This window comes from Acomys russatus, chromosome 21 (genome assembly GCF_903995435.1).
Source record: "Acomys russatus chromosome 21, mAcoRus1.1, whole genome shotgun sequence".
NCBI lineage: Eukaryota > Metazoa > Chordata > Mammalia > Rodentia > Muridae > Acomys > Acomys russatus.
The window spans coordinates 11,060,653-11,085,857 of NC_067157.1; the positions used below are offsets into that span (position 1 = coordinate 11,060,653).

At 46.2% G+C, this 25,205-nt stretch overlaps 1 protein-coding gene and 1 pseudogene across 1 annotated transcript; one reads left to right on the forward strand and one right to left on the reverse strand.

Moving 5' to 3' along the window:
- Positions 1-2,972: 2,972 nt before the first annotated feature.
- Rpf2 (ribosome production factor 2 homolog) lies at positions 2,973-23,850 on the forward strand. The gene is made up of 10 exons (XM_051164427.1): positions 2,973-3,057; positions 4,497-4,629; positions 6,554-6,591; positions 7,486-7,525; positions 11,069-11,150; positions 11,465-11,541; positions 12,476-12,575; positions 17,823-17,925; positions 22,648-22,792; positions 23,581-23,850. The coding sequence occupies exons 1-10, from the start codon at positions 3,035-3,037 to the stop codon at positions 23,758-23,760; spliced, it is 921 nt and encodes a 306-aa protein (XP_051020384.1). The 5' UTR covers positions 2,973-3,034; the 3' UTR covers positions 23,761-23,850.
- On the reverse strand, positions 13,127-13,469 carry LOC127205235 (60S ribosomal protein L34-like; annotated as a pseudogene).
- Positions 23,851-25,205: the final 1,355 nt, after the last annotated feature.

Genomic DNA, 25,205 nt, shown 5'->3' on the forward strand with positions numbered 1-25,205 from the left:
CGGTTCTCGCCTTATACTTTTTGTCGGTTCTGGGAATCAAACTCAGGTCATCAGGCTTGTACAGCAAATGCTTTACCAGCTGGGCTTCTCAGAGCCCTTGTTCCACAAGCAGCCTCCCCTTTAAACATACCTATTTATACCAGGCAGTGGTAGTGCAACCTTTGATCCCGGCACTCAGGCGGCAGAGGCAAGTGGATCTTTTGATTTCAAGTCCAACCTGGTCTACAGAGTAAATTCTAGACAGCCAGGTCTACACAGAGAACCCTCTCAAGGAAAATAAACCAACAAGAACCCAAAATGATATTTTTTGTATGTGTGTTCACCAATGAACTGAGGAGGCCAGAAATGCATTTTGGAGCTCTTTTTTTTGTGTGTGTGGTTTTTCGAGACAGGGTTTCTCTGTATAGCCTTGGCCATCCTGGACTCACTTTGTAGACCAGGCTGGCCTCGAACTCACAGCGATCCGCCTGCCTCTGCCTCCCGAGTGCTGGGATTAAAGGCGTGCGCCACAACGCCCGGCACATTTTGGAGCTCTTACAACTGCATTAGAGATGGTCCTGAGCCATGTGGGTGCTGGGATTTGAAAGTCCAGTCCCCATGTAATATGAATAAGTTAATAAAATATATTTTTTTAAAAAAGGAAAGAAAAAGAAAGTCCAGGGCCCTCAAAGGGCGGTAAGGCTTCTTAATTGTTGAATCGTCACTTTTGTCATTCTTCCCCATTCCCACCCTCCTTTTTCCCCCGAGCCAAAGTTTTGCTATGTAACCCAGACTAGCCGTAAATCCTCCGGCTTTCTGATTGTAGCAAATGTTGTTGTGTTTTAAACTCATCTTGTGCCTAGGAGCTGTGAAGGGCAGAAGCAACAAGTGTGATGAATCTGAAAACCAATGCTGCCTTGCAGTACTACGTTAGAGGGTTAACAAAACTTCTTCCTGGAAAAAAGGTGGTTTTGGGTTTGGTTTGAGATTGGGCTCATTATGTAATCCTGGCCAGGTCAGGCAGGCACCAAACTAACAGATCTGCCTGCTTCTGTCTCCTGAGGATAGGAGTACAGGTGTGCCAGCAGCCAGGTGAACTGGGGCAGATTTGTACTCCCAACACTCCGGAGGTAGAAGCAGGCAGCTCTCTATGAGTTAGAGACCAGCTTGGTCTATAAAATGAGCCCAGGACAGCCAAGGCTATACATAGAAACCCTGTCTCAAAAAAAAAAAGGCTCCTTGACTGGAGTTATAGCTCAGTGGTGGAGTGATAACTTAGTATGGGTGTGTCTCTGGGGTGATGGCCAACATCACACACACAAATCCCATATATATGGACATAAAGGTAGGCAAGTAATATAAAATGCCTATTTTAAAACATGGGCAGGTTAAGGGCACTGTCTGTTCTTCCAGAGGTCCTGAGTTCAGTTCCCAGCAACTACATGGTGGCTCACAGCCATCCATAATGTGATCTGATGTCCTCTTCTGGCATGCAGGAGTACATGTAGATAGAGCACTAATATACATTAAAAAAAAAAAAAAAAGAAAGAAAACATGGGCTTAAGGCCAGGTGTGGTGGCATACATCTGTAATCCCAGCACTCAAGGGAGGCAGAGGCAGGTGGATCTCTGAGTTCGAGGCCAGCCTGGTCTACAAAGCAAGTCCAGGACAGCCAAGGCTACACAGAGAAACACTGTCTTGAAAAACAAAGGCAAACAAACAACAACCAAAACAAAAAACAAAAAACCGAAAAACATGGGCTTAGCCAGGGGCGGGTGTGGGTTGCACACACTTATAATCAGAACATTTCAGAAGCAGAGGCAGGCAAGTCTCTTGAGAGTTTTAAGGCCAACCCGGACTACAGAGTGAGTTCCAGGACAGCCAGGGCTACACGGACAAATAACAACCACCCGAAACCAACCAACCAAAAAAACCGGAAAAGACAAAAATGTGCTGGAGAGCTGGCTCAGTGCTTAAGATTGCAGAGGACCTCAGTTCCCCGCCCGTATACCAGGCAGCTCACAACTGCCTATTGCAGCTCCAGGAGACCCAAAGCCACCTTTTGGACACTTCTTTTGCATTATATGGTCACATATACACGCATAGGGTTTATTCATTGCCCATTCATGCGATGTTGTCTTATATAGTCTAGTCTGATTGAGCTTGTGGGGAGGATTAGCTGATGATCTTTGCAAACAGGCAGATGGAGGGACTGCACGGAGCAGAGTGGTGGCCCAGCTCCTATTCAGTCCACCCTCCCTTCGCTTCTACATAATCAAGACATAGAAACTCACCGAGTCCTGCCCTCTGGAACTTTTGTGGAGGCTTCATTATTAAGCTAAGCCACTGGCCACATTCTAAGTCAAACGCCAAGGCATGCCCATCTGCATTGCTCTCATAAGTCACCTCCCTTTCCTCTCTTCTAGTGAGAGTTGTGTGTCTCCTGTCAAATATTTCTCTAGATTTAGCATTTTGCCTTTCAAACATTGGTGCTTCCTTCTACAAACTAACTTTACCTTCATTGTGTGTGCTAAGGGCGTGTGTGTATTCCAGCTAGGGTAGCCATGTTGCTAGATTAAAATCCCTCTACATTTAATCCTAGTAGTCCATAAGGAAAGGCAACATCACAAAGTTCCACACCACCATGGGCAACAGCTTTATGCCAGCTTTAGCTGACAGAGATCCACTTGCCTCTGCCTCCGGAGTGCTGGGATTAAAGGTGTGCACCACCATCTCCCGGCCGCATACCAGTATTTTTTGTAACTACCTGAGTACTGTGCTTCCATCTTCGTAGAATTCTCGTTATTTCCCTGAAGAGAACCCCTTGGTTCGCAAACCCTCGATTCTACACTAAGTCACCTAAAGTGTTTACGTCCCAGAAAACAACCAACATTCCGTAACCAAGGGAACCGAACGCTATGCCTTTCCAAAATGACCGCCAGCTCGGAGGGCGGAACTACCTAAGGAAGTCGTGTTTCACACTTCCGGTTTTTGCCTCTTCGGGCGCTGGCGGAAGTGAGCGGTACACGTGCGTTTTCTAGGGGTTCTGGTAGCAATGGATGCTTTGGATAAAGTCATGTAAGTGTGAGTGGGACGCTATGGCATGGGAGGGAGTCTCCCATGACTGGGACGTTTCCTCTGCCTCGGTCTCTTCCTGACGCGCTTTGCTGGTCGTTCCTGGGCGAGCCTGCCGGCCGATTCTCCAGCCAGAGTCTCTGCTGGGAAAGCCTTGCAGGCTGACCGCGCGAGCTGTGGGATGGAGCGAGGGCCAGAGCAGTGATGGGTTTATGACCTCGCTACTGATGGATTCTGAGATGTGAGAGTGGCTGTGGACCAGGTTAAGAGTTCCGGTATTAGACTCTGACGGCCAGGCGACAAACTGGCCTCCGAGTGTTGTGACAGTGAGCCTTTAGACCGCCCTAAATCAGTTTACCCTGTAAAATAGCTATCATTCTAGTCGTGCGTCATAGAACTGTAGAGAGCAGTGTCTGCCACAAAAGGTACAAAATGTTCATTTTTCTTTTCCTTTCAACTTTGTACACTCCCGGCTTATCGCTGAGTGATGGTTACGTTTGTTCAAAAGTATTTATTGAGAGCATTGGCTTTTAGAGTTTTCTGCTATTAAGGGTGTTATGTAAACGAAAGTTTCATTTTAGGCATTAATAGGTTATGTGTACTCACTATGCTTCACTAATAAGTAATTGTTTATTGGTTATGAGATTGCAAAAAAGACATGGACTATAGAGTATACAACGGTTAGTGCTGTATATTGATTTAATTGAATTAAAAAATGTGGATCTTGACTGACCAGTAAATGACTAACTTCGTGGTTTTATCCATGACATTTATTTTTGTTGTTGTTGTTGTTTATTTGTTTTTGTTTAGAGACAGGGTTTCTCTGGGTAGCCTTGGCTCTCCTGACCTCACTTTGTAGACCAGGCTGGCCTGGAACTCACAGAGATCTACCTGCCTCTGCCCCCCAAAGTGCTGGGATTAAAGGCGTGCACCACCATGACATTTCATTGCAGGAGGTTTTTGTTTTGTTTTTCTAGACAGAGTTTCTCTGTGTAGCCTTGGCTGTCCTGGATATGGATTGTAGACCAGGTTGGCCTTGAATTCACAGAATCTGTCTGCTGCCTCTGCCTCTCAAGTGTAAAAGTGTGTGTGCCACCAGAGTCTGGCTAAGTGAGGGTTTTGGTTTTGTTTTGATATTGTTATTTAATGTTGGATCCCTACTTGATAGATATAAGTAGATGTCTATTGGATTTGTTTGTTTGTTTTTTGAGACAAGGGTTCTCTGTGCAGCCTTGGCTGTCCTGGACTTGCTTTGTAGACCTGGCTGTCCTCAAACTCACAGCAATCCACCCACCTGCCTCTGCCTCTTTGAGTGCTGGGATTAAAGGCATGTGCCACCATGCCCGGTGTCTGTTGGATTTTTTAGGTCCATCAGTCAAGTTGTACTTGTGCCATATGAAGAACATGTATAAATTGTTATGAATTGTGCTTTTTTTGAACAGAAAGCCTAAAACAAAAAGGGCTAAGCGATTCCTTGAGAAGAGAGAACCAAAAGTCAGTGAAAACAATAAGAATGCCATGCTGATCAAAGGTGGAAATGCAAATGCAACCGTGACACAAGTTCTCAGGGATGTGGTAGGTACATCGACTTCCTAAAGTTTGTGGGTGTCCGTGGTGGGATCAGCAGTAACTGGAGTTCCAGGTGATTGTGAGCTTCCTGGTATGGTGAACTTGACCCCTCTGTAAGAGGAATGTCTAGCTAGGTATGGTGGGTCCACCTTTAATCCCAGCACTCAGGGAGGCAGAGGCAGGTGATCTCTGTGAGTTCGAGGCCAGCCTGATATACAAAGCAAGTCCAGGACAGCCAAGGCTACACAGAGAAACCCTGTCTTGAAAAACCAGAACCAAACAAAACTGTCAGGGTTGGGAGCAGGGTCTCGCTGTGTAGCCTGGACTGCCTTGACTATACATCTTTTTTTTTTTTTTTTTTTTTTTTTCGAGACAGGGTTTCTCTGTGTAGCCTTGGCCATCATGGACTCGCTTTGTAGACCAGGCTGGCCTCGATCTCACAGCGATCCGCCTGCCTCTGCCTCCCGAGTGCTGGGATTAAAGGCGTGCGCCACCACGCCCGGCTTGACTATACATCTTCTTGCCTCTGTCTTCTGAGTTCTAGGGTTACAGGCGTGTGCTACAGGAAGTTCCAGCCAGGGCCATATCCAAAGTGGTGGTGGTGGGCACCCAAATAAATACAAGTTCACTCAGCACTAGTCACCTTAAATTCCCTTATGTGTACCCTCGCGGGGTAAACAACTTCCCATTCCAGTGTCTACCTCCCCGCCTCAGCTCTTAAGGCTAGATCCTACGCCCTCCCCTCCCTAACCCCCAGACAGAGTTTCTTTGTGTAATAGCCCTGGCTGTCATGGACTCACTTTGTAGACCAGGCTGGCCTCGAACTCACAGATACTTGCCTGCCTCTGCCTCCCGAGCGCTGGGATTATAGGTGTGCACCACCACGTCTGCCTAAGGCTGGATCTTAAGACATAACAATCCGTGTTTAGTAAAACATTGGGTGATTCTCAGCCAAATGTTTCTCTGTCTCAGTGTAATAAACATCGTCACCCTTTCCTGACAGCCAAGAGTGACCATCAGGAATGCTAATTATTGTTAATAATATTCTATAGTATTGTGCTGCTCTTAGGACTTACTTAAAACGCACAGGGTCACTGGGAGGGATAGGGCTGTTTCCTCTCAGTATCAGGACATTCAGACAAGCACTTCAGAAAAAGATGAGCAAGCCCTGGACATGGTAGCTCACATCCAGGGCTCAGGAGGTGGAGACCAAGGCAAGGGATGTGGCTCAGTGGGTGTGACACTTGCCTCCAAGCCCAGTGATCTGAGTTCAACTCCGGGAGCTTACATGGTTAAAGGAAACAGGAAAAATAGTGATAAAAGTCAAGTTTCCTGGCATATTCAAGCTGGCTGACTTGTGCCTCCTGGGAGCCAGGATTACACGTATGTGCTGCCGTGCTTTACCCTTAATGGTTGTTTACAGTTTGCCTATAAAGGCATTCGTTTTTAATTATGTGTGTATGTCTGTGTACCACCCATGTGGCTCGTACCCTTAAGAATTCTGAACAGCAGCCGGGCGTGGTGGCGCACGCCTTTAATCCCAGCACTCGGGAGACAGAGGCAGGCGGATCGCTGTGAGTTCGAGGCCGGCCTGGTCTACAAAGTGAGTCCAGGATGACCAAGGCTACACAGAGAAACCCTGTCTCGAAAAACCAAAAAAAAAAAAAAAAAGAATTTTGAACATAGTTTTATGTCTCTTGTAACTGGAATTAGACTGCTGTGAGTTGCTATGTGAGTGTCAGGACTTGAACCTGGGTCCCCTAGAGAGCAGCCAGTGCTCTCAATCACTGGACCATCTCACCCCTGAATGTAAACAGCTGATGGCCCACGCCTGTGACACCAGTACTTTAGTGACTGGTGTTTCAGGAAGATTGCCACAACTCTGCTTTTTGGATGTTCTGTTGAGCAAGTTTAAAATTATGTTTTACAGTATGCACTGAAGAAACCATATGGAGTTCTATATAAAAAGTAAGTTTTTTCAAAAAATTATTATTGCTTATTTTGCTTAGTTGTAAAAGTGACAATTGAGAAGATTTGGAAGAAAATGTGTTAGTATTTGCACTGACCTCTACACCTGCACCATGGGACATGAGCACCCACACATGCATGTCACACACAACACCACTGGAAGATGATGGCTGCGGTCTGAGGACTGCCCTAGGGGCACGCCCTTGCCTTGGGGACCCTTAACCACTGAACTATTGATTGCCCCAACACAACACATAGAATAATCTCCCCCCCTCCTACCCCCCCCCCCAGGGTTTCACTGTGTATCCTTGGTTCACTTTGTAGAGCAGGCTGACCTTGAACTCACAGCGATCCACTTGCCTCTGCCTCCTGAGTGCTGGGATTAAAGGCGTGCACCACCACGCCCAGCTTTGTTGTTCTTTGAAACAGAGTTTCTCTATATAATAGCCCTGGCTGTCCTGGAACTCTCTTTGTAGACCAGGCTGGCCTCGAACTCAGATCCACCTGCCTCTGCCTCCTGAGATTTTTTTTTGTTGTTTTAATTTTATGTTTTTGGGTGTTGCCCTCAGAGCCCTGGGACTAGAGTTGTAAGGCACCAGGTTGAGAACTGAACGCTGGTTCTCTGCTCTTAACCACTGAGCCATCTCTCCAGCCATTTCCCCCACCCCTACCTCCCTTTTAGGTGGATGTTTTGGGGCAGGGTCTTACTCTGCAGCCCTGGCTGGCCTGAAACTCATAGATATTTACCTACCCCTGTTTCCTAAGGGATGGGATTAACCCCAGCCCTACAGTTTTAATCATCTGAATATAAATTACCTTTTATTCAATATATCCTTTAACTGAATTAAAACTGGAGTCATTCTTTTTTTTTTTTTTTTTTTTTAATATTCTTAGGAAAAATATTACAAGGCCATTTGAGGATCAGACATCATTGGTAAGTACAAGAGTTTTCTTTGGGCAGGACTGGTGTATTGCTAGAACTGTGGGTCGAGTGGTACTGGCTCATGCTGTGTAAAAGGACTCCAAACTGACTCATGCTGTATTCCTAATTTGTTGTCTTTTCTTTTTAAATTAGAAATCCTGTATGTGAAAGTTTTGATGGTTAGACTGAGAAATAAAGACTTTAAAAAATGTGAGCATGTGTCTGTGTGTTTGTGTGTGCACATGTGTGTCTGTGCCTGTACACTTGCATATATGCATGCCTGTGTATATGTACGTGTGTGTGTGCAAGTGTATTCTAGCCTTCTAGTCTGTGGGTTTGAGTTAAACATGGGTTACCAGGCTTTTCACCAAGTACCCCAGCCCATTAAACCATCTCTCCTACTAGAGAATTTAAAGATTGATTTATTATGTATACAGTGCTCTGCCTGCATGTACACCTGCTTGCCAGAAGAGGGCATCATATCACATTTAGATGACTGCGAACCACCATGTGGTTGCTGGGAATTGAACTCAAGAGCTCTGGAAGAACAGTCAGTCCTCTTAAGCTCTGAGCCATCTCTCCAGCCCCTACCCGGGAATTTAAAAGATACTCTTTTTATCATTATTTTTCAGACAGGGTCTTTCTATTATGTAGCGCTCTCTGGCTGTCCTGGAACTATGTAGACCAAACTGGCCTAAAGCTCCACCTACCTCTCCTGGGAGGCTTTGTTCTACCACACCCAGCCAGGTTTCTGGTTTTTGAGATAGGGTCTTATGTATTCCAGGGTGATTTGAACTCTGTGTAGCCAAGGATGACTTTGAATTGTTTGTTTGTTTGTTTTTTGAAATAGGGTTTCTCTGTGTAGACTTAGCTGTCCTGAACTCACTTACTCACTTTGTAGACCAGGCTGGCCTCGAACTCACAGCGATCCGCCTGCCTCTGCCTCCCGAGTGCTGGGATTAAAGGTGTGCGCCACCATGCTTGGCTTGACTTTGAACTTCTTATAGCCCTGCCACCACGTCCAGTGCTAGGATTACAGGCATGGGCCACCACCACTGTATGCAGTGCTGGCATAGAACCAAGGGCTTTGTACATGCCAGGCAAGGACTCCACAACTGAGCTATCTCCCCAGGCCTCGGAGATTTAATGGAAAAAAAACTCTAGAAAGAGGAGAATCTGATGGGAACTATGAAGACTTTAGGTTAGAAAAGGAAAAATAATACAGAGGGAAGGCAGTAGGTCTTTCCTCTATATTCAGGGAATTGGGAAAAAAATCAGAGGAAGATGAGAAGGAGCTTCCTATGTAAATTGGATGAAGATAATAATGATGTTGGTCCCTGAAAAAATATTTTTCTTTGTTTTTTGAAACAGTGTCTCGTATTCCTAGGCTGCTATAGCAGAGTCCTGTCTCTCTTAAGAGCTGGAATGGCAGGTGTGTGCCGCCATGCTTAGCTTGAATACTTTGTTTTCCCCCTGAATCAGAGTTTCTCTGTGTAGCCTAGGCTGTCCTGGACTCACTTTATAGACCAGGATGGCCTTGAACTCATAGCAATTCTCCTACCTCTGCCTCCCAAGGGCTGGGCATTTTTAAATTTTACTAGACTTAATATTCTTACTAAACACCATGGTCAATTCAATGTCTGAATACCTAATATGTGCTTGTATTTATTTATTTATTTATTTATTCATTTATTCATTCATTCATTTATTTGTTTTTGAGCCGGGTTCATGAGACTCAGACAATTCTCAAACATGGCTGTAGGGCAACGACCTTGAATGTATGCTTCTCCTTCCTTTACTTTTCAAGCAGTGGCTTAAAGGCACACCTGTTGGGAGAGTGTTTCTGTTTTTGGTTTTTCGACACAGGGTTTCTCCGTGTAGCCTTGGCTGTCCTAGACTCGCTTTGTAGACCAGGCTGGCCTCGAACTCACAGCGATCTGCCTGCCTCTGCCTCCTGAGTGCTGGGATTAAAGGCGTGCGCCACCACGGCTGGCTGAGAGTGTTTCTGTTACAGAGCACATTTTTTTTTTTCCTAAGGCAGGGTTTTGTTTGTGTGTGTGTGTGTGTTATCTTGGTTGTCCTGGTCCTGGACTCTTTTTGTAGACCAGGCTGGCCTTGAACTCACAGAGATCCACCTGCCTCTGCCTCCCAAGTGCTGGGACTAAAGGCGTGCGCCACCATGCCCCACTACAGAGCACATCTTATGAGTTATTACTTGGGGCCTGGCGTGGGGTGCCTCCCTCCCTCTCCTCCTTCCTTCTTTCCTTCCTTCCTTCCCTCCTTCCTTCCTTCCCTCCTTCCTTCCTTCCCTCCTTCCTTCCTTCCTGAGATTAGCGTCTTCATATAGCCCCGTATGCCTTGTAGACCATGCTGGTCTTGAACTCACAGAGGTCTGCCTGCCCAGCCTGAAGTCACAATGGAAGGGGATAGGCAGGCTTAATTTTGGCCAAGAGTGGCTAGCTAGTGAACCCCCAGAATTGCATGTTTCTACCATCTCAGTGCTAGGGTTCCAGATCTGTGCTGCCATACCTGGATTTTGAATCTACTTTTTATGTTAGGAATAGTGATCTCAGAAAGTTGAGCCAAGTATGTTGACCATAGAGTGTAGGCATAGGGCAGTGTAGGCATAGGGCTGTCTAGGAGCGAAACTTCAGTTTGTATTCATTTCAACTCTGTAATGGGGGACAGTAAACAGCTCTTAGACTGGAGTATCATAGCTCTATCAGCCAGACCCATGACTTGGAGCTAATTAGATGGTGGGCATGGAGATCCTAGTGCCACTTCCTTGTTGGTTGCAGTTTGCTGTGAAAAGGAGTAACGTGCATTAAAAACTCATGAGCCCAGTTGCAAACATCCAGAGCCAGCACGTTGACAAATTCCTCTGGCTCTCCTGTGCAGCTGAGATGTGCTGTTGATAATGGCAGTGATGTTAAGTGAGGTGGTGAACGAAACACCTGGTGTGCTACTCAAACTGACTGCAGGATTGAGATGAGTGGTCTTTCAGATATTAGCGTAGTCTTGAAATGTGAATCTTTTAACTAAGTAACCTAAATTGGAATGTTAAAATTGAAAGCGAAAATGAGATTGAAAACATTTTTAATCATTTTAACTCAGAGAATTTTACCTGCGTGCGTGTGTGTGTGTGTGTGTGTGTGTGTGTGTGTGTGTGTGTGTGTCTATCTCATGTTCTAGTGCCCTTAGAGGTCAGAAGAAGGTAAGGGTGGTTGTGAGCCACCATGTGGGTGCTGGGAACTGAACCCTGGTCCTCTACACGAGCAATACGTGCTCTTAATCTCTGAGCCATCTTTCCAGCCTCTTCTATGTTTTTATCTAGTTTGTTTCATCTGCATTAACTTCTGTTGGGAAGGGGCAGTGAGAGCCCTGATATCCTTTAAGCCTAAAGGTAAGATTGGTTTGTTCGTTTGGAGCCAGGCTCTTGCTATGTAGGTTGGGCTGGCCTCTGTGCAGCAATGCTTCTGCCTCAGCCTTCCAAATGCACGAGCCACCATGGCAGGCCAGGCTAAGAGTAAAGGGTTTTCTTCTTCTTTTTAATAGGAGTTCTTTTCAAAGAAGTCAGACTGTTCTTTATTCATGTTTGGCTCCCATAATAAGAAGAGGCCAAATAATCTGGTAATAGGTGAGTATCCTGTTTTGTTTGTTTATTTGAGACAAGGGCTTACTGTGTAGCTCTGGCAGGCCTATAACTCCTCGAGGTCCTCCTGCCTCCCCAGTGCTGGGATTGGGTGCTCACCGCCCCTCTCAGCTCCCCACTCACTCTGTAAAATGAAGGAGCTGGGCTCACTGTGAGAGTGTAGAGCTCACCTGTGACTTCTATCCTAACAACACAACTAAGCAGACATCAAAGCTCAGAAGGGAGTGGGTGAGGTCGGAGAGCCAGAGAAGACACAGGTGCCTGTAGGTCCATGTGCTCAAAAATGCATTTCCTTTTAGGTCGTATGTATGACTACCATGTGCTGGATATGATTGAACTAGGGATTGAGAAGTTTGTGTCTTTAAAAGATATTAAGGTAAGGTACTGATCATAAAACTAAACAGGGTTTTAATGATGTTGTTGGCCAATACTGGCATCTTGTGATAAAGAAGTACTGATAGAACCTCATGCGGAAATACAATTTTACCTTTATTTTAAAAAGAGGAATGTAAGCTAGGCAGTGGTGGTGCATACCTTTAATCATAGGACTTAGGAGGCAGAGGCAGGTGGATCACTGTGAGTTCGAGGCCAGCCTGGTTTGCAAAGCAAGTCCAGGACAGCCAAGGCTGCACAGAGAAATCCTGTCTCAAAAAGGTTTAAAAAAAAAAAAAAAAGATTTTATTTATTATGTATGCAGTATTCTGCCTGCAGGCCAGAAGGGGGCACTAGATCTCATGGATGGTTATTAGCCACCATGTGGTTCCTGGGAATTGAACTCAGGACCTCTGGCAGAACGGCCAGGAGAAACTGCTCTTAACCTCTGAGCGTCTCTCCGGCCCTTGATGTAGGGTTTTCAGTAACCCGGGCTGGTCTCAGACCTGCTGTGTGGCCAAGACTGAGGCTGGACTTTGGATCTTCCTGCATCCACTTCCCCGGAGTACTGGGCTTGCAGACTCGTCCACTACGGAAAGGGACAGATCTTGAAGGTTTGGGGAAATTACTAGCTGTCCTTCTCTTGTGGCTTTGAAAAAAGCATTTAGCAGCTCCTCTGTAACCCCAGCTCCCTGAGGTTCAGGGGAGAACAGTTGCCTCAGTAAGACCCGTGGCTTCAAGGCACATCCTGCATTCAGGTGACATTGTGATTGATCAGATCAGTGATTCTCTTGTCCTCAACGTGGTGACAAGAAGGGGTATCATGTGTGTGAAAAGGTTGTGATTGTTTTACTAGGTGTGGGTCATCTGGAAAATGTCATGAGCTCTTTAGATTTTGGTGATGATACAATTCGGTTTTTTGTTTTTTAATCTCATAGACTAGTAAGTGCCCTGAGGGAACAAAGCCACTGTTGATATTTGCTGGTGATGATTTTGATGTAACAGAAGACTACAGAAGATTAAAAAATCTTCTTATTGGTAAGTGAGACTGGAACTCACTAACAGTTACAGCTGCTTTTGAGACCTGCTCTTTCTGGAAGATTAGACTTGCTCACCTTCTTTCCCTCACCAAACTATAGAGTTCTCATGTGCTGCTCTCTTTGCTCCCTCTCCTTGGATCTATGAATGAGTGGTTTGTGATTTTTGGAGACAGGGTTTCTCTGTGTAACCTTGGCTGTCCTGGGCTCATTTTATAGACCAGGCTGGCCTCGAACTCACAGAGATCCTCTTGCCTCTGCCTCCCAAGTGCTGGGATTAAAGGCGTCCACCACCATACCTGGCATGGTTTGTGTTTTTTGTTTGCTTGTTTGTTTGTTTTTTTGAGGTAGGCTTTCTCTGTGTAGCCCTGGCTGTCTTGGAACTTGGTTTTGTAGACCAGAGTTGCCTTGAACTCAGAGAACTAACTTCTCTGCACTGGGGTTACAGGGGTGTGCCACTACACCTTGCTAGACTTTTGTACGTTTTTAAAATTTTTGTTTTTGTTTTCATAGACCAAGCCTTGACTTTTATTATTTTAAAAAGCTGCATATTTATTTTGCTTTCTTCTGACTCTGTGCTTGTGCCTTCAGCACTTTCATAACGAATTTCTGCTCCTCAATAAGGAAAGCCTGCTTGATCCTGTCACGGACAGGCTTGGCACACGTGGAGCCAGCATAGGCCCTGCTCTCGTGTTTCTCTGTCTTGGGCAGTCTCACAAGGACTTTGGGCCTTATAGCATGAACCCCTCACAGTCTGCCTAGGCACACACTGCATGCAGATTTAGGTGCTTTCCCAGCCTTCTTGGTATAGATTGCCAGGGGTCCGAGGCAGCCTAGTTTTGTTAGAGACTGTATTGTTGGAGAGCCTACGATGGTATGTCAAATGCTGGACCATTTTGAGTGTCTTTAAGCATCATCCCCAGAAGAGCTGTTTTTTTGTTTTTGTTTTTGTTTTCTTTTTTTCTTTTAGTACATTCTTATTTTTTGTGTTGGGGCTGGGGCATGTTCATGTCTAACTTGGTTCCCTCCACCATATGGGTCTCAGGGATTGAAGCTCCAGTTTTCTGGCTTGGTGGCATGTGCTCTAACTTGCTGAACCGTCTTGACAGCCTTGATGGTTTATTTTGTTTTTGGTTTTTGTTTTTTACCTTTTTAGTTTATGTGCATTAGTGTGAAGGTGTCATATGGATACTGGGAATAAACCCGGGTCCTTTGGAAGAGCAGAACCAGAGGGGGCAGTTTATTGAAAATATGTTACAGCTGGGTGCTTGCACATTTCTTTAATCCCAGCACTCAGGGAGGCAGAAGCAGGCAGATCACTGTGAGTTTGAGGCCAGCCTGGTCTACAAGCAAGTTCCAGGACAGGCAAGGCTACACAGAGAAACCCTGTCTTGGGGAAAAAAAAAGTTCAATACTACATTTCATTAAAGGTTAAACTGCCCTTTAAAATGTGTGTGTGCATCTCACTTAGCTTGAGAGGCTTGCATTCATGGGCTTAGGTAGTGGTGCTGGAGGTTTTTTGCAGGAAGGAACACTATCAAGTTGGCAGTGCCTACAGCTACCTGACTGAAGGAAATGACCCCACTAGAGCTCCTTACAGTGGTTTGGGACCTTGCTAGCTCTCCCCACATCTTAATTATGTTGTTATTGCTGAGATGAGACACCAGCCGAAAGCTGCTTGGGAAGGAAAGGGTTTATTTGGTTTATGTATTTTGTGTTGCAGTCCACTGAGGGAAGGTACGGCAGGAGCTGAAACAGAAGAAGCATGGAGGGGGTGTCTCTTGCTCTTCACAGTTTGCTCAGCCTACTTTCTTGTACAACTCAGGATGACTTGCCCTGGGGTGGCACCTGGTGCAGGAATCATAGCTGGTGACAGCTCAAACGTGTAGCAGCCATGCCATGCCTAGAAGATAGAGTTATACAAGGCTCCTCCCCTTCCTCCTCTTTCCATCTTCCTGCCCACATCTTTACTTCCCTGAACCTTGGATGTCCCATTTAAAGCCTAGCACTCAACAACTACTTACTTGCATCACTTGGACCAGCCGTGAGTCTGCAGAACTGCTGCCCAGTGCAAAGAGATGTTTCTCTGACAGATGACAGCAGCACTAACACATGGATATAAATATAAATACTTAGAAGGCTGTTGGACAGGAATATCATGTCCAGTCAGCTAAACAGCAGCAGTTGCATCCTCTCCAGGGCATATGACCTCCCTCGCCACAGGTTTTTGACAAGATTTACAGTATGAAATATGAACTTTCTCCTGCAAAGGGGACCTAAAATCTAATAGGAAGCAGGTTGTTTGCATGCGCAGCGGGCATTACACTGTTGCCCCACTGAGTCCATCTCGCTTGGCAGGTTAGTAGTGTAGCGTGCAGGGACCATAGCCGAGTCGAGACTCCTGATGTCAGTTCTCCCAGCAGCCTGGATAGCTAGGCAGCAGGGAGCACATTGTCACCTTGATTTCTGTCCTGCAACCGGGACTTGTGTCTTCAGCAGTGATGTTTTATCTAGTTCTGGTGAGCAACTAACAGAAGTGGCAGTAGCCTGTATTGTCTGGGGTGACGGGATATTTTAACTTTTTCTGTTCTTTGCCCTAGGTTATATTTGAAAAGTTCATGGCATATAAATTTCCTTGTGATTATTTTTACTCTTTTTTCTGGGATTATAATTTTCAATGTTTCTCAGTTATTAATAAATGACTTTTTATTAATTTTGGCTGGGCTGAGAACTGAACCCCAAGGCCTTATGTTAGCTAGGCAGATGCTCTACCCGGCACTACCCCTAGCCCTTAAGGCTTATTTGGGTGTCTGTGTGCATACCACAGTGCACATGAGGAGGTCAGAGGACAGCTTTGTGCAGTTGCTTCTCTCCTTGCATTCTTATATAGGTTCCAGAAATACAACTCGTTTCCCCAGGCTCGCGCAGCAAGCACCTTTACCCACTGAGCCATCTTCTGGTTATTTGAGACATGGTCTCACTCTTGTACCTCAAAGTAATCTAAAACTCAGTATGAAACCAAGCTGGCCTTGAACTGCAGCAGTACACCTGTCTCAGTCTTCCAAGTGTTGAGATTATAGGTATGAGCCGCCACACGCAGCTGAAGAGAATTCTTTTTTTTATTTTTATTTTTATTTTATTTTTTAAATATTTATTTATTATGTATACAGTATTCTGCCTGCATGTACTGCATGCCAGAAGAGGGTACCAGATCTCATTGTGGATGGTTGTGAGCCACCATGTGGTTGTTGGGAATTGAAGTCATGACCTCTGGAAGAGCAGTCAGTGCTCTTAACCGCTGAGCCATCTCTCCAGCCCTGGAGAGAATTCTTGAGGAGGGTCTTGGTATGTGCCTCAGGTTGCCTTCAAAGTGGCAGTGCTGTCCTCCCAGTCTTCTGAGTTTGGGATTATAGCCCTGTTCTGTCATGCATGGCTTTGCATTGTGCCCCCCCTCCCCTCTTTGTCTCTCTCTCTTTTGGAGAGAATTTTTCCATGTGGTTTATCCTGGCACTTGTTTTTTTTTTGTTTGTTTGTTTTGTTTTTCGAGACAGGGTTTCTCTGTGTAGCCTTGGCCATCATGGACTCGCTTTGTAGACCAGGCTGGCCTCGAACTCACAGCGATCCGCCTGCCTCTGCCTCCCGAGTGCTGGGATTAAAGGCGTGCGCCACCACGCCCGGCTTCTGGCACTTGTTATATAGACTAAGCTGGCCTTGAACTTTGAGACCTGCCTGTGCCTCCTGAGTGCTGGGATTCACGCCCACCACCACCTGGATCCTAGCCCACCTGGTATCAGGCGTCACTGTCCCTTTACTTCCACCTTCTCAGTACTGGGGTCGCGCCAGAGTGGCTAGAGTTGATAAAGCCTAATTTCTCATTATCTTGTACTCCCACTAGATGGCATGAGGGAGGGGAAGGGAGGGAAGCCTAGTCGGGAAGAGGAACAGGGAGCGTGCTGTTGGCCATCAGGGGCAGTTAGGTTTCAGTGTGACCACAGAAGGCTTGTCTTAACCTGCTCACGTGAAATGCACAGCAGCAGCCCCATACTTTGGATAGTGTCATCGCACATTTCCTCAGTGTGTGAGCACCGTATTTACACAGCAAAATGGCTGTGACACCACTAGCTGATGTAGCCTTGCGGTATGTCCTTAGGCCATATGTGACAGTAGGGAAAGCTTCCTAGGCACTGTCTCCTGCAGCAGGGTCCTTTTCTGCTCTCTTAAGCAGAGCAGAGAACCTACTGGGAAATACCTGTTTTACTCTTCCTACCGTGGTTCCGGGGATGAGTCAGGCAAGCCTTCTGCCGTCGGATTATATCCCAATTTATGTAATTGCTCGTCTTCAAAAACAGTATTTATTACTGTGTGTGTGATGTGGGTGTGCATGCGTGTGGTGGTCAGAGGACAACTTTGTGCTGTGTACTCTCTCCTTCCACTGATACGTGGGTTCAGGGGAGTGAACTTGGGTCTTCAGGCTTGTAAAAAAGCACGTCTGCTCGCTGAGCCACCTTACCTAACTGATCCTGCTCTGCTCTTTGGGAGAACCTAGGAAACACAATACGAATGTTTAGATTCTAATTGTTACGCCCACCCCCGTGTTTTTGTTGGGGGGGGGGTGGTTTCGAGACAGGGTTTCTCTATGTAGCCTTAGCTCTCCTGAACTCACTTTGTAGACTAAGCTGGCCTCAAACTCACAGCAATCCACCTGCCTCTGTCTCCCAAGCGCTGGGATTAAAGGTGCGCGCCACTGTGCCCGACATTATGCGTCTTTTTAAATGTTACTGTTCCTTGTATATAAAGATAGCAGTAAGCAAAGTAAATTTCTTTTGGTGCATGCATTTAATCCTGACACATGGAGGGAAAGTCAGGAGTTCAGAGTCATCCTCAGAGCGGAGAGTTTGAGGCCAGACTGACATTACTAGTTATTAACATGCTCAAAGCAAGTTAAAGTAGAGCTGGGGAAATGGTGCAAGGGCTGGTTACAGCTCCAGTGCTGGGGAGGTAGAGACATGCGCGCTTGGGGTTCGCTGGCTGGCCAGCCTAGTCTAGTTGCCAGGGTCTACTCCAGGGAAACCCTGCTCCTGGGAACAACATTGACGAGTGCTCTCTAGCCCTGATGAGCATGCGCACATGTTCCTGTGCACCCCTGCATGCTGCCTCTGCCTCTCTCGCACACACAGTTGTTAAGAAGATAGCACTTTGTAACTGAATTTTGAAATCGTTTTCCTTAACCCTGACCATGTGCTTTCAGATTTCTTCCGAGGCCCCACGGTGTCAAATGTCCGGCTGGCTGGACTGGAATATGTTCTGCACTTTACTGCACTAAACGGGAAGGTTTTCTTTCGAAGCTATAAGTAAGTGCGTCTCCAGGCAATTTTCAAAGTCTTCAGGGGTCACATTTTATTCTGATTCAAAGTTGGTTCCTGCTGGGACCAGAAGCTAAGCCCTGACCTTGCATCTGTCCTCCCTGCCAGCCTGGGTGTGGGGAACTCACTTTTCCTGAGTCCTGATCACCTGTCAGCCCGCTGTGTTTGGTGCTCTCCCTTCCTGGGTTTCTGTGCTGTCCTACTCTTCCTTGCCTGGGTTTAGAGCATGAAGCCACAGTCAAGGCCAAGCAACTCTCAGAGTTCCAGCTTTGAAGCTGTGCCCTGAAGCAGGCAGACAGTACCGATGGCTGACCACATTAATGTCCCCTGTAGCTAGATTTCTACCGTAACCCCAGCACAATGTCTGTGTGAATGTAAATCCTGACATGCTCACTGCTTTGTTGTTTGCTCTGAGTTTTTGAGGCAATGTCTCTTGATGGAGCTTTCAGTGGCTATGAACTGCCTGTGGCCCAGCTAGGCCTGATTTGCAGTCCCTCCCGTCTCACGGGGATTGCAGGTCTGAGCCATTACTTCAGCCAGATTATGGTTTTGTTTCTTTTTTTTTTTTTTAAGATTTATTTATTATTGTGTATACACTGCTCCACCTGCATGTACACCTGCAGGCCAGAAGAGAGCACCAGATCACCTTATAGACGGTGTGAGCCACCATGTGGTTGCTCTTAACCTCTGAGCCATCTCTCCAGCCCCATGGCAGCACACCTATAACCCAGCATTTGGCAGGCAGAGGCAGGTGTGTCGACCTTAGAATGTGATTGTTGAAGTCACATTCATTGTACAATGTTTTAATTTTAAAATCAGAATTCCTACTGTAAACTTTGGTTTTCATTTTTGGGGACAAGGTTTCATGTAGCCCAGGCTGGCCTTGAACTTTCTGCATAACCCACCTAGTTTTCCTGGAGCACTCGCTATGTAGACCAGGCTGGCCTCGAACTCAGAGATCTGCTTGCCTCTGCTTCCTGAGTTCTGGGATTAAAGGTGTGTGCCACCATTGCCCGGCTTGTTTTTCTTTTTTAAAAATACGGTGTCCATCTGACTGTGTTTGAACTTGTAGTGATCCTCCTGTTTCAGTTTTCCAAACTAGACTTACAGACAGGGGTTCCCATGGCCAGGCTGATAGTCTCAAATGCTGCACACACCTGTGCTGGGGTATTGGTTAGGGTGTATGCGGAGAAATATGCCAACAGGAAGTGTTTAGTTTGCCTTAAAGAGCGAATGTCCAGTGAGTGAGATTGGGTAATGGTAACGGCACTGTGTCAGCCGAGGAGAGGCAGAAGAAGAGAGAGCATCTGTGTGGCGTAGCTCTGGGACTTAATTTTGAGACATCTTTGCTTTGTAGCTGAGGCTGGCCCCTAACTTAAGCCTTATCTTACGTTCCTAGGGCTATGATGAAAGACACATGTCAGTATGCCTGGTTTTCCTTTTCATTTCTTGTCTCTTTTTGGGGGGGGCGGGTGTCTGTTTTTTGTTTTTTTGTTGTTGTTTTTGTTTTTTGTTTTTGTTTTTTTTCCGAGACAGGGTTTCTCTGTGTAGCCTTGGCTGTCCTGGACTCACTGCCTGCCTCCGCCTCCCAATGGCTGGGATTAAAGGCGTGTGCCACTTTCTGTGTTCCTACAGCTCTTTCTTGTCCTGTCCTCTGGTCTTTGTGTCACAGGCTGGCTAGCCTTGTTTAACTGAGTGTAGGTGGTTGGTTGATGCATTTTGGTCTCGTGAACCTTGCTGTAACCAGTAGTTGTGCCTCTCATAAGTACACTGTCTTAAAAAAAAAAAAGTACACTGTCTTGGTTGGCTGTCTGCAAGTACACTTAGGGCCCTGTGTTGGCCTGCCTTCCTGATCAGGTGAGGTGTCCAGGGTAGGAACTACACAGTTCTGGGAGGATGGCAGCTCCCAGGGGAGGGTTTCCCCAAGCCCCTCAGGAGCTGAGGAGTCTAATCCCTGCTCCTCCTCCTTTATTTTCTTCATCGTCATTGCTTCTTCCAAAGAGTCACACCAGGCAGTACATCTCTTGGAAGAGATTTATTAGAGGGACGAATCCAGGAGCAGCTGCTTCTGCTCCTAGGAGGAGACAGCAGAGAATGGGGCAGACACAGCCTTTATATAGCGTTTCTTAGGGGGCGGAGCTTTCAATGGCAGAGATTTCCAGAGTGAGGATTGGTAGAATTTTAAGTCCTGAGCTTGGGGGAAGATTAGGGATCTGGGAGGGATCCCACCTAGGAGCTGGGGATGATCTTGTGACGGAGACTGGAATTGCCAGTTGGACAGTTAGAGAGGTGGGGGAGGGGGGCTATTAACTCATGCCCTAAGGGGTTTACACAGACTTGAACTCTAAACAAAACAGTTTTCCTTAACTGAACATGAACTTATATTATACTAAAGGGTCAGATTTCTAGTTCTGGTCCTTGGCTGGGAGCAGTGTCAGGCCACGTAAAGTTCCCTGTCTGGGAGGAATGGTCAGTTGCCACAAAGATAGTTGCTCACAGACTAGCTCCAGTTGGCCATGCCTCCCTCTCCTGAGTTCCCTGTCAGCAGTAGCCATAACTGAGGCCTCAGATGCTGCTGCTTTCTCTGTGGTTTTAGTTTGTTTTTCCAGGTATCTGATCTCAGGTCCCAGGGCTGTGGAGATTTAACCTTAGCGACTCTGGAGTTCTGATGTGTTGCTGTCTGGAAGTGTAGAGAGGCCAGCAGCTGCCTGACGATCCAACATCCCTTTTAGGGACACAGCACAGGCTGTGGTACCCGAGGAGCTGAAGAGCTGAAAAGAGGTGCCCAGGGAAAGATGTAGGGGAGCCCAGAGGTTGACTGGAAGCTGCCCAGCCTGGCTGCTGAGCTCCTCAGCCAGAGAGGCTTTACTGCAAAGTTTACAAAGTATACAAAGTGAGCAAAGGAAGTCTGGTGGGAAGGCTTCCCTGCTGGGAAGAGCCAACGCCCTGAGTCTCTGCTAGGACACACTAGCACACATGTAGCTGGTCTGCTACTCTGTGGCATCTTCTTTTTCCCACCCGTTATCTCCCCTCCCCCTTTCACCTGGATCAAGGGGAAAGAGAGCGCTAGAGATCCTGAATCTAATTTCTTTCTTCTTATTTCCTCTTTGAGTAGAGTAGACTACTAAGAAACCGAAAACAATCCCCCAAACGACCAACCACCATGGACCCTGCCGCTCAGAGCACTAGCGTTTATATACCCTCTGAAAGGTTCCCAGAATTCCAAAGGTCACACAATTGCAGAAACTATCTGCAGCTGGCAAAGCCATGCTTCTGCTAGAGCACAAGGCAAATCACAGTCAGCTGGGTCAGACAGTCCAAAGCAGCCCCACGCCCCTACACCTGGGATTAAAATGAAGCACCTTGCTATAATATTTCTGTGGTTTAAAATGTTTTTTATTTATTGTTGTGTATATGGTGCTCTGCCTGCACACACACCTGCAAGACAGAAGAAGCTATCAGATCACATTGTAGATGGTTGTGAGTCACCAAGTGGTTGCTGGGAATTGAAATCAGGTCCTCTGGAGGAGCAGGCAGTGCCCTTAACCTTTGAGCCCCTATTTCTGTTTTTAAAGAAACCAAAATTCTAGAATTCTCACCACACAGACACACACACACACACTCTCTCTCTCTCTTTCTCTCTCACACACACAACACACTCACTCTCACACACACACTAACACACTCACACTCCTGTCCTGCTGTTTTGAGCCTTCCTTACTTGTTCTGTTCCTTCTAGTCACCTACAGTGCTAATCTTTCCTGAATGTTGTCATTCTGTGTGTTGACATCTCCTGGCCAGTCCCCCACCCCCTGCCTTTCTACCTGTGGGGACCCAGCTGCTCTATCAGACGTGGCTGCTGAATGTAATGTTCAGATTGGGGTTGGTTCATTGTGGGGCTTTTGTTTGTTTGGTGGTTTTTGTTTTTTTGGTTTGTTTTTAAATTGAGCCAGGGTTTCACATAGCCCAGGCTGCCCTTGAAATCACTGTGTAGCAGAGGCTAGCCTTAACTGGTCCTCCGGCTTCCATTTCCCAGGGCTGGGATCAGCCCACCTGGCTAATTGTCAGGTCCTTCGGTCATCCTCGCTCGCAAAACAGTCGGGTGAGATGAGACGTGCGCCTGAGAGTAAACGCCACGTGCGGCACCCCTGAATTGTTTTAATTTTTTTTTTTTGTTTGTTTTTTGAGACAGGGCTTCTCTGTGTAGACTTGTTTCTCACCAGTATTGCATGATTTCATTTCTGATTTCTAAAAGCTAACCAAAGGAGGCACTAGGCATGAATGCCCCAGAGTGTTGAAAAAGAGGTTTGGCCTTTGCAGCTTACTATTTGAGACTACAAAACCCTTCCAACAATGGTATTTCAGAGGGGACTTTAAAAAAAAAAAAAGTATATATACATATATACTTTTATATATGTACATATATACATATATATTTTTATATGTATATATACACACACATACATATACACACACACACACACATATGTGTGTGTGTGTGTGTGTGTGTGTGTGTGCGCGCAGCTGCAGCTGGGTGTGGTGGCATGCACCTTTAAACCCAGCACTCAGGAGGCAGAGGCAGATGGATCTCTGAGTTTGAGGCCAGTCTGGTCTACAAAGTGAGGCCAGGACTACAAGAGAAAAACCCTGTTCCCCCCTGCCCCCCCAAAAAAAAGTGTATCAAAACGGCATTTCCCCCTATTTACAAAGGCTGCTGTTGAAGAAGTCTGGCTGCAGAACACCACGAGTTGAACTGGAAGAGATGGGCCCATCGCTGGACCTGGTCATGAGGAGGACACACTTAGCATCAGACGACCTTTACAAACTGTCCATGAAACTGCCCAAAGCTCTCAAGGTACATGAGCTGTGATGTGGGACTGTGTTTATTTCTGTATTCCACTCTTGCCAGGAAGGATCTGTGGCACATTCTATCAGAAAGATAGATGAGGAGATGCCTAGATTAGAAGGTTAGGCTCAGAGCCAGGAAAGGAGAGTGACCTAGATGGTAGTGAGAATTGTAAAAGCCAGAAGTCCAGTTTGCCTCACATTTTTCTCCTAACCAAAACTGCCATTTCCAGGCAAACCCAGAACAGTGTAGGCATCATGAAGACTGGGGTAAGAGCTGTTTATAGAATCATGTATGCAAGCTGGGCGGTGGTGGCACACACCTTTAATCCCAGCACTCAGGAGGCAGAGGCAGGTGGATCTCTGTGAGTTCGAGGCCAACGTGGTCTACAGAGAGAGTTCCAGGACAGCCAGAGCTGTTAAACAGAGAAACCCTGTCTTGAAAAACTAAAAAAAAAAAAAAAAAGTATGCATTGTTTATTGAGGTGTGAGGTATAGCCTAGGCTGGCCTTGAACTTCTGCCTCAGACCCTCAAGTGCTGGATTATAGGCATGCTATACCAAGGCCAGCTTTGTTTGACTTTTTTGTTTTGTTTTTCGAGACAGGGTTTCTCTGTGTAGCCTTGGCTGTCCTGGAACTATAGATCAGGCTCATAGAGATCCACCTGCCTCCTCTGAGCCCGGTGCCTTTGGGAATTATTACTAGTTGTAGGCTAAATTTTTACCACTTTATATAGTAAAAAGCTATGTGAAAAGTTACACACATGCACACACACACTTTTGACCTCTTGTTTTATAGCCAAAGAAGAGAAAGAATATTTCTCAGGACACTTTTGGTACAACATTTGGAAGGATTCACATGCAGAAGCAAGACCTAAGCAAACTACAAACCAGGAAGATGAAGGCGCTGAAGAAGAGACCTGCAGAGAACGGGACAGAAGACCAGGGGAAAAAATCAAAGAGAATTAGGAAAAATTAGTGGAACCGACAAGCGCTTTCTTGTGGTTGTTTAGTAAAGAGAATAGTTCTACTTGAGTCTGTTCAGTTTTCTCATAGGAATTTGTTTATTTGGAGGTTTTTGGAGGGGGGTAAGAGGTAACAAGATTTCACACTGTAGCCCAGGCTGGCCTTAGCCCCCGCAAGTGTTATAATTTACAGGCATGTACCACCATACCCAGCATATTGTATATTTCTGTAACATAGTTTATTACTTAAAATTGAAATTTGTATGTGTTTGGATCATAGTGTGTGTATGTGTGTTTGTTTGTATGTTTGTTTGTTTGTATGTATCATAGTGTGGGTATGGTCAGAAGACAGCTGTGGCATTGGTTATATCTATGGGGATTGGGGATTGTACCTCAGTTTCTCTGACTCATACCCTAAGCACCTTTATCCCCTGAGCTATCCCACCGGCCCAGTTTATTACTTATTTTTATGAACAATAACATACTACAAGTTTAAAACAGGCTTTTTTTTAACCTTTGCCATTGGATCTCAATGTACTGTTTTATACCTGGTATGATATCCCTTTCCCCAAATTTTCCTCTCTGACTGAGAGTGACGGGGACCGCCATGCTAGTGGATCCGGTGGTGCTGGACTCAGGAACTTGGGTTATAAGAGAAGTGAGATGGAGTTGGATTGTGAACACATGGGCAGATGGTTCCTGGGGGAGGGGATCTTCCTGAGAGAGGGCTTACCACACTGATAAATGATCAGGCTGCCCCTGAACAGAGAAGAAAACTGCAGTGTTGACTGCTAAGTCTCTACCGAACGGTTGTTACATGTACCTTATGTTTAGGAAGCTACTGCCTTGGGTAAGATGCCAGTGGCCACTGCGGTCCTTACAGTACACACCTGGTCTTCATGGTTGACCTGGTCCTTAGAAGGTTGGGGTTGAAGAAAGTAGGGAACAGTAGCATACCTTGTGGAGTGGAGCTAGGGAAAGACAAGTGTACTTTTTCTCTAACTTATGTCCTGGTCCCTATGTCGTGTTAGATAACTGGGCAAAAGCCCTGGAAAGTGGAAGTGACTCGGGAGCTATGCACACCATGTGATGATCTCCCTGGGAATGCGTGCTGTACCCCAGCCCAGCACACATCTACTAGAACTCCTATTAATTGCAAGATTTCCTTGAGTTGCATCAGTTGCACGCTGATTTGATTGCAGCACTTGGGAGGCAGACGCAGGTCAATGCCTGTGAGCTAGAGGCCAGCTATGGCTACACAGTGAGACCTCATCTCAAGAGACAAACTAGATTCATGGTTTACAAGACAGGTCTCTAGGGGTTGAAGAGATGGCTCAGCAGTTAAGAACAGTGTCTGTTCTTCGAGAGGTCCTGAGTTTGTTTCCCAACCACCACCCAGTGGCTCACAACCATCTATACTGGGATCTGATGCCCTCTTCTGGCCTGCAGGTGTACATGC

What these genes read in the sequence shown, in the direction of transcription:
- Rpf2 (XM_051164427.1), top strand. Translation starts at nt 3,035, where the DNA reads ATGGATGCTTTGGATAAAGTCAT. An exon ending in CACAAGTTCTCAGGGATGTG is followed by an intron (nt 4,630 to 6,553) that starts GTAGGTACATCG and finishes TATGTTTTACAG; the next exon opens with TATGCACTGAAGAAACCATA. An exon ending in TATGGAGTTCTATATAAAAA is followed by an intron (nt 6,592 to 7,485) that starts GTAAGTTTTTTC and finishes TAATATTCTTAG; the next exon opens with GAAAAATATTACAAGGCCAT.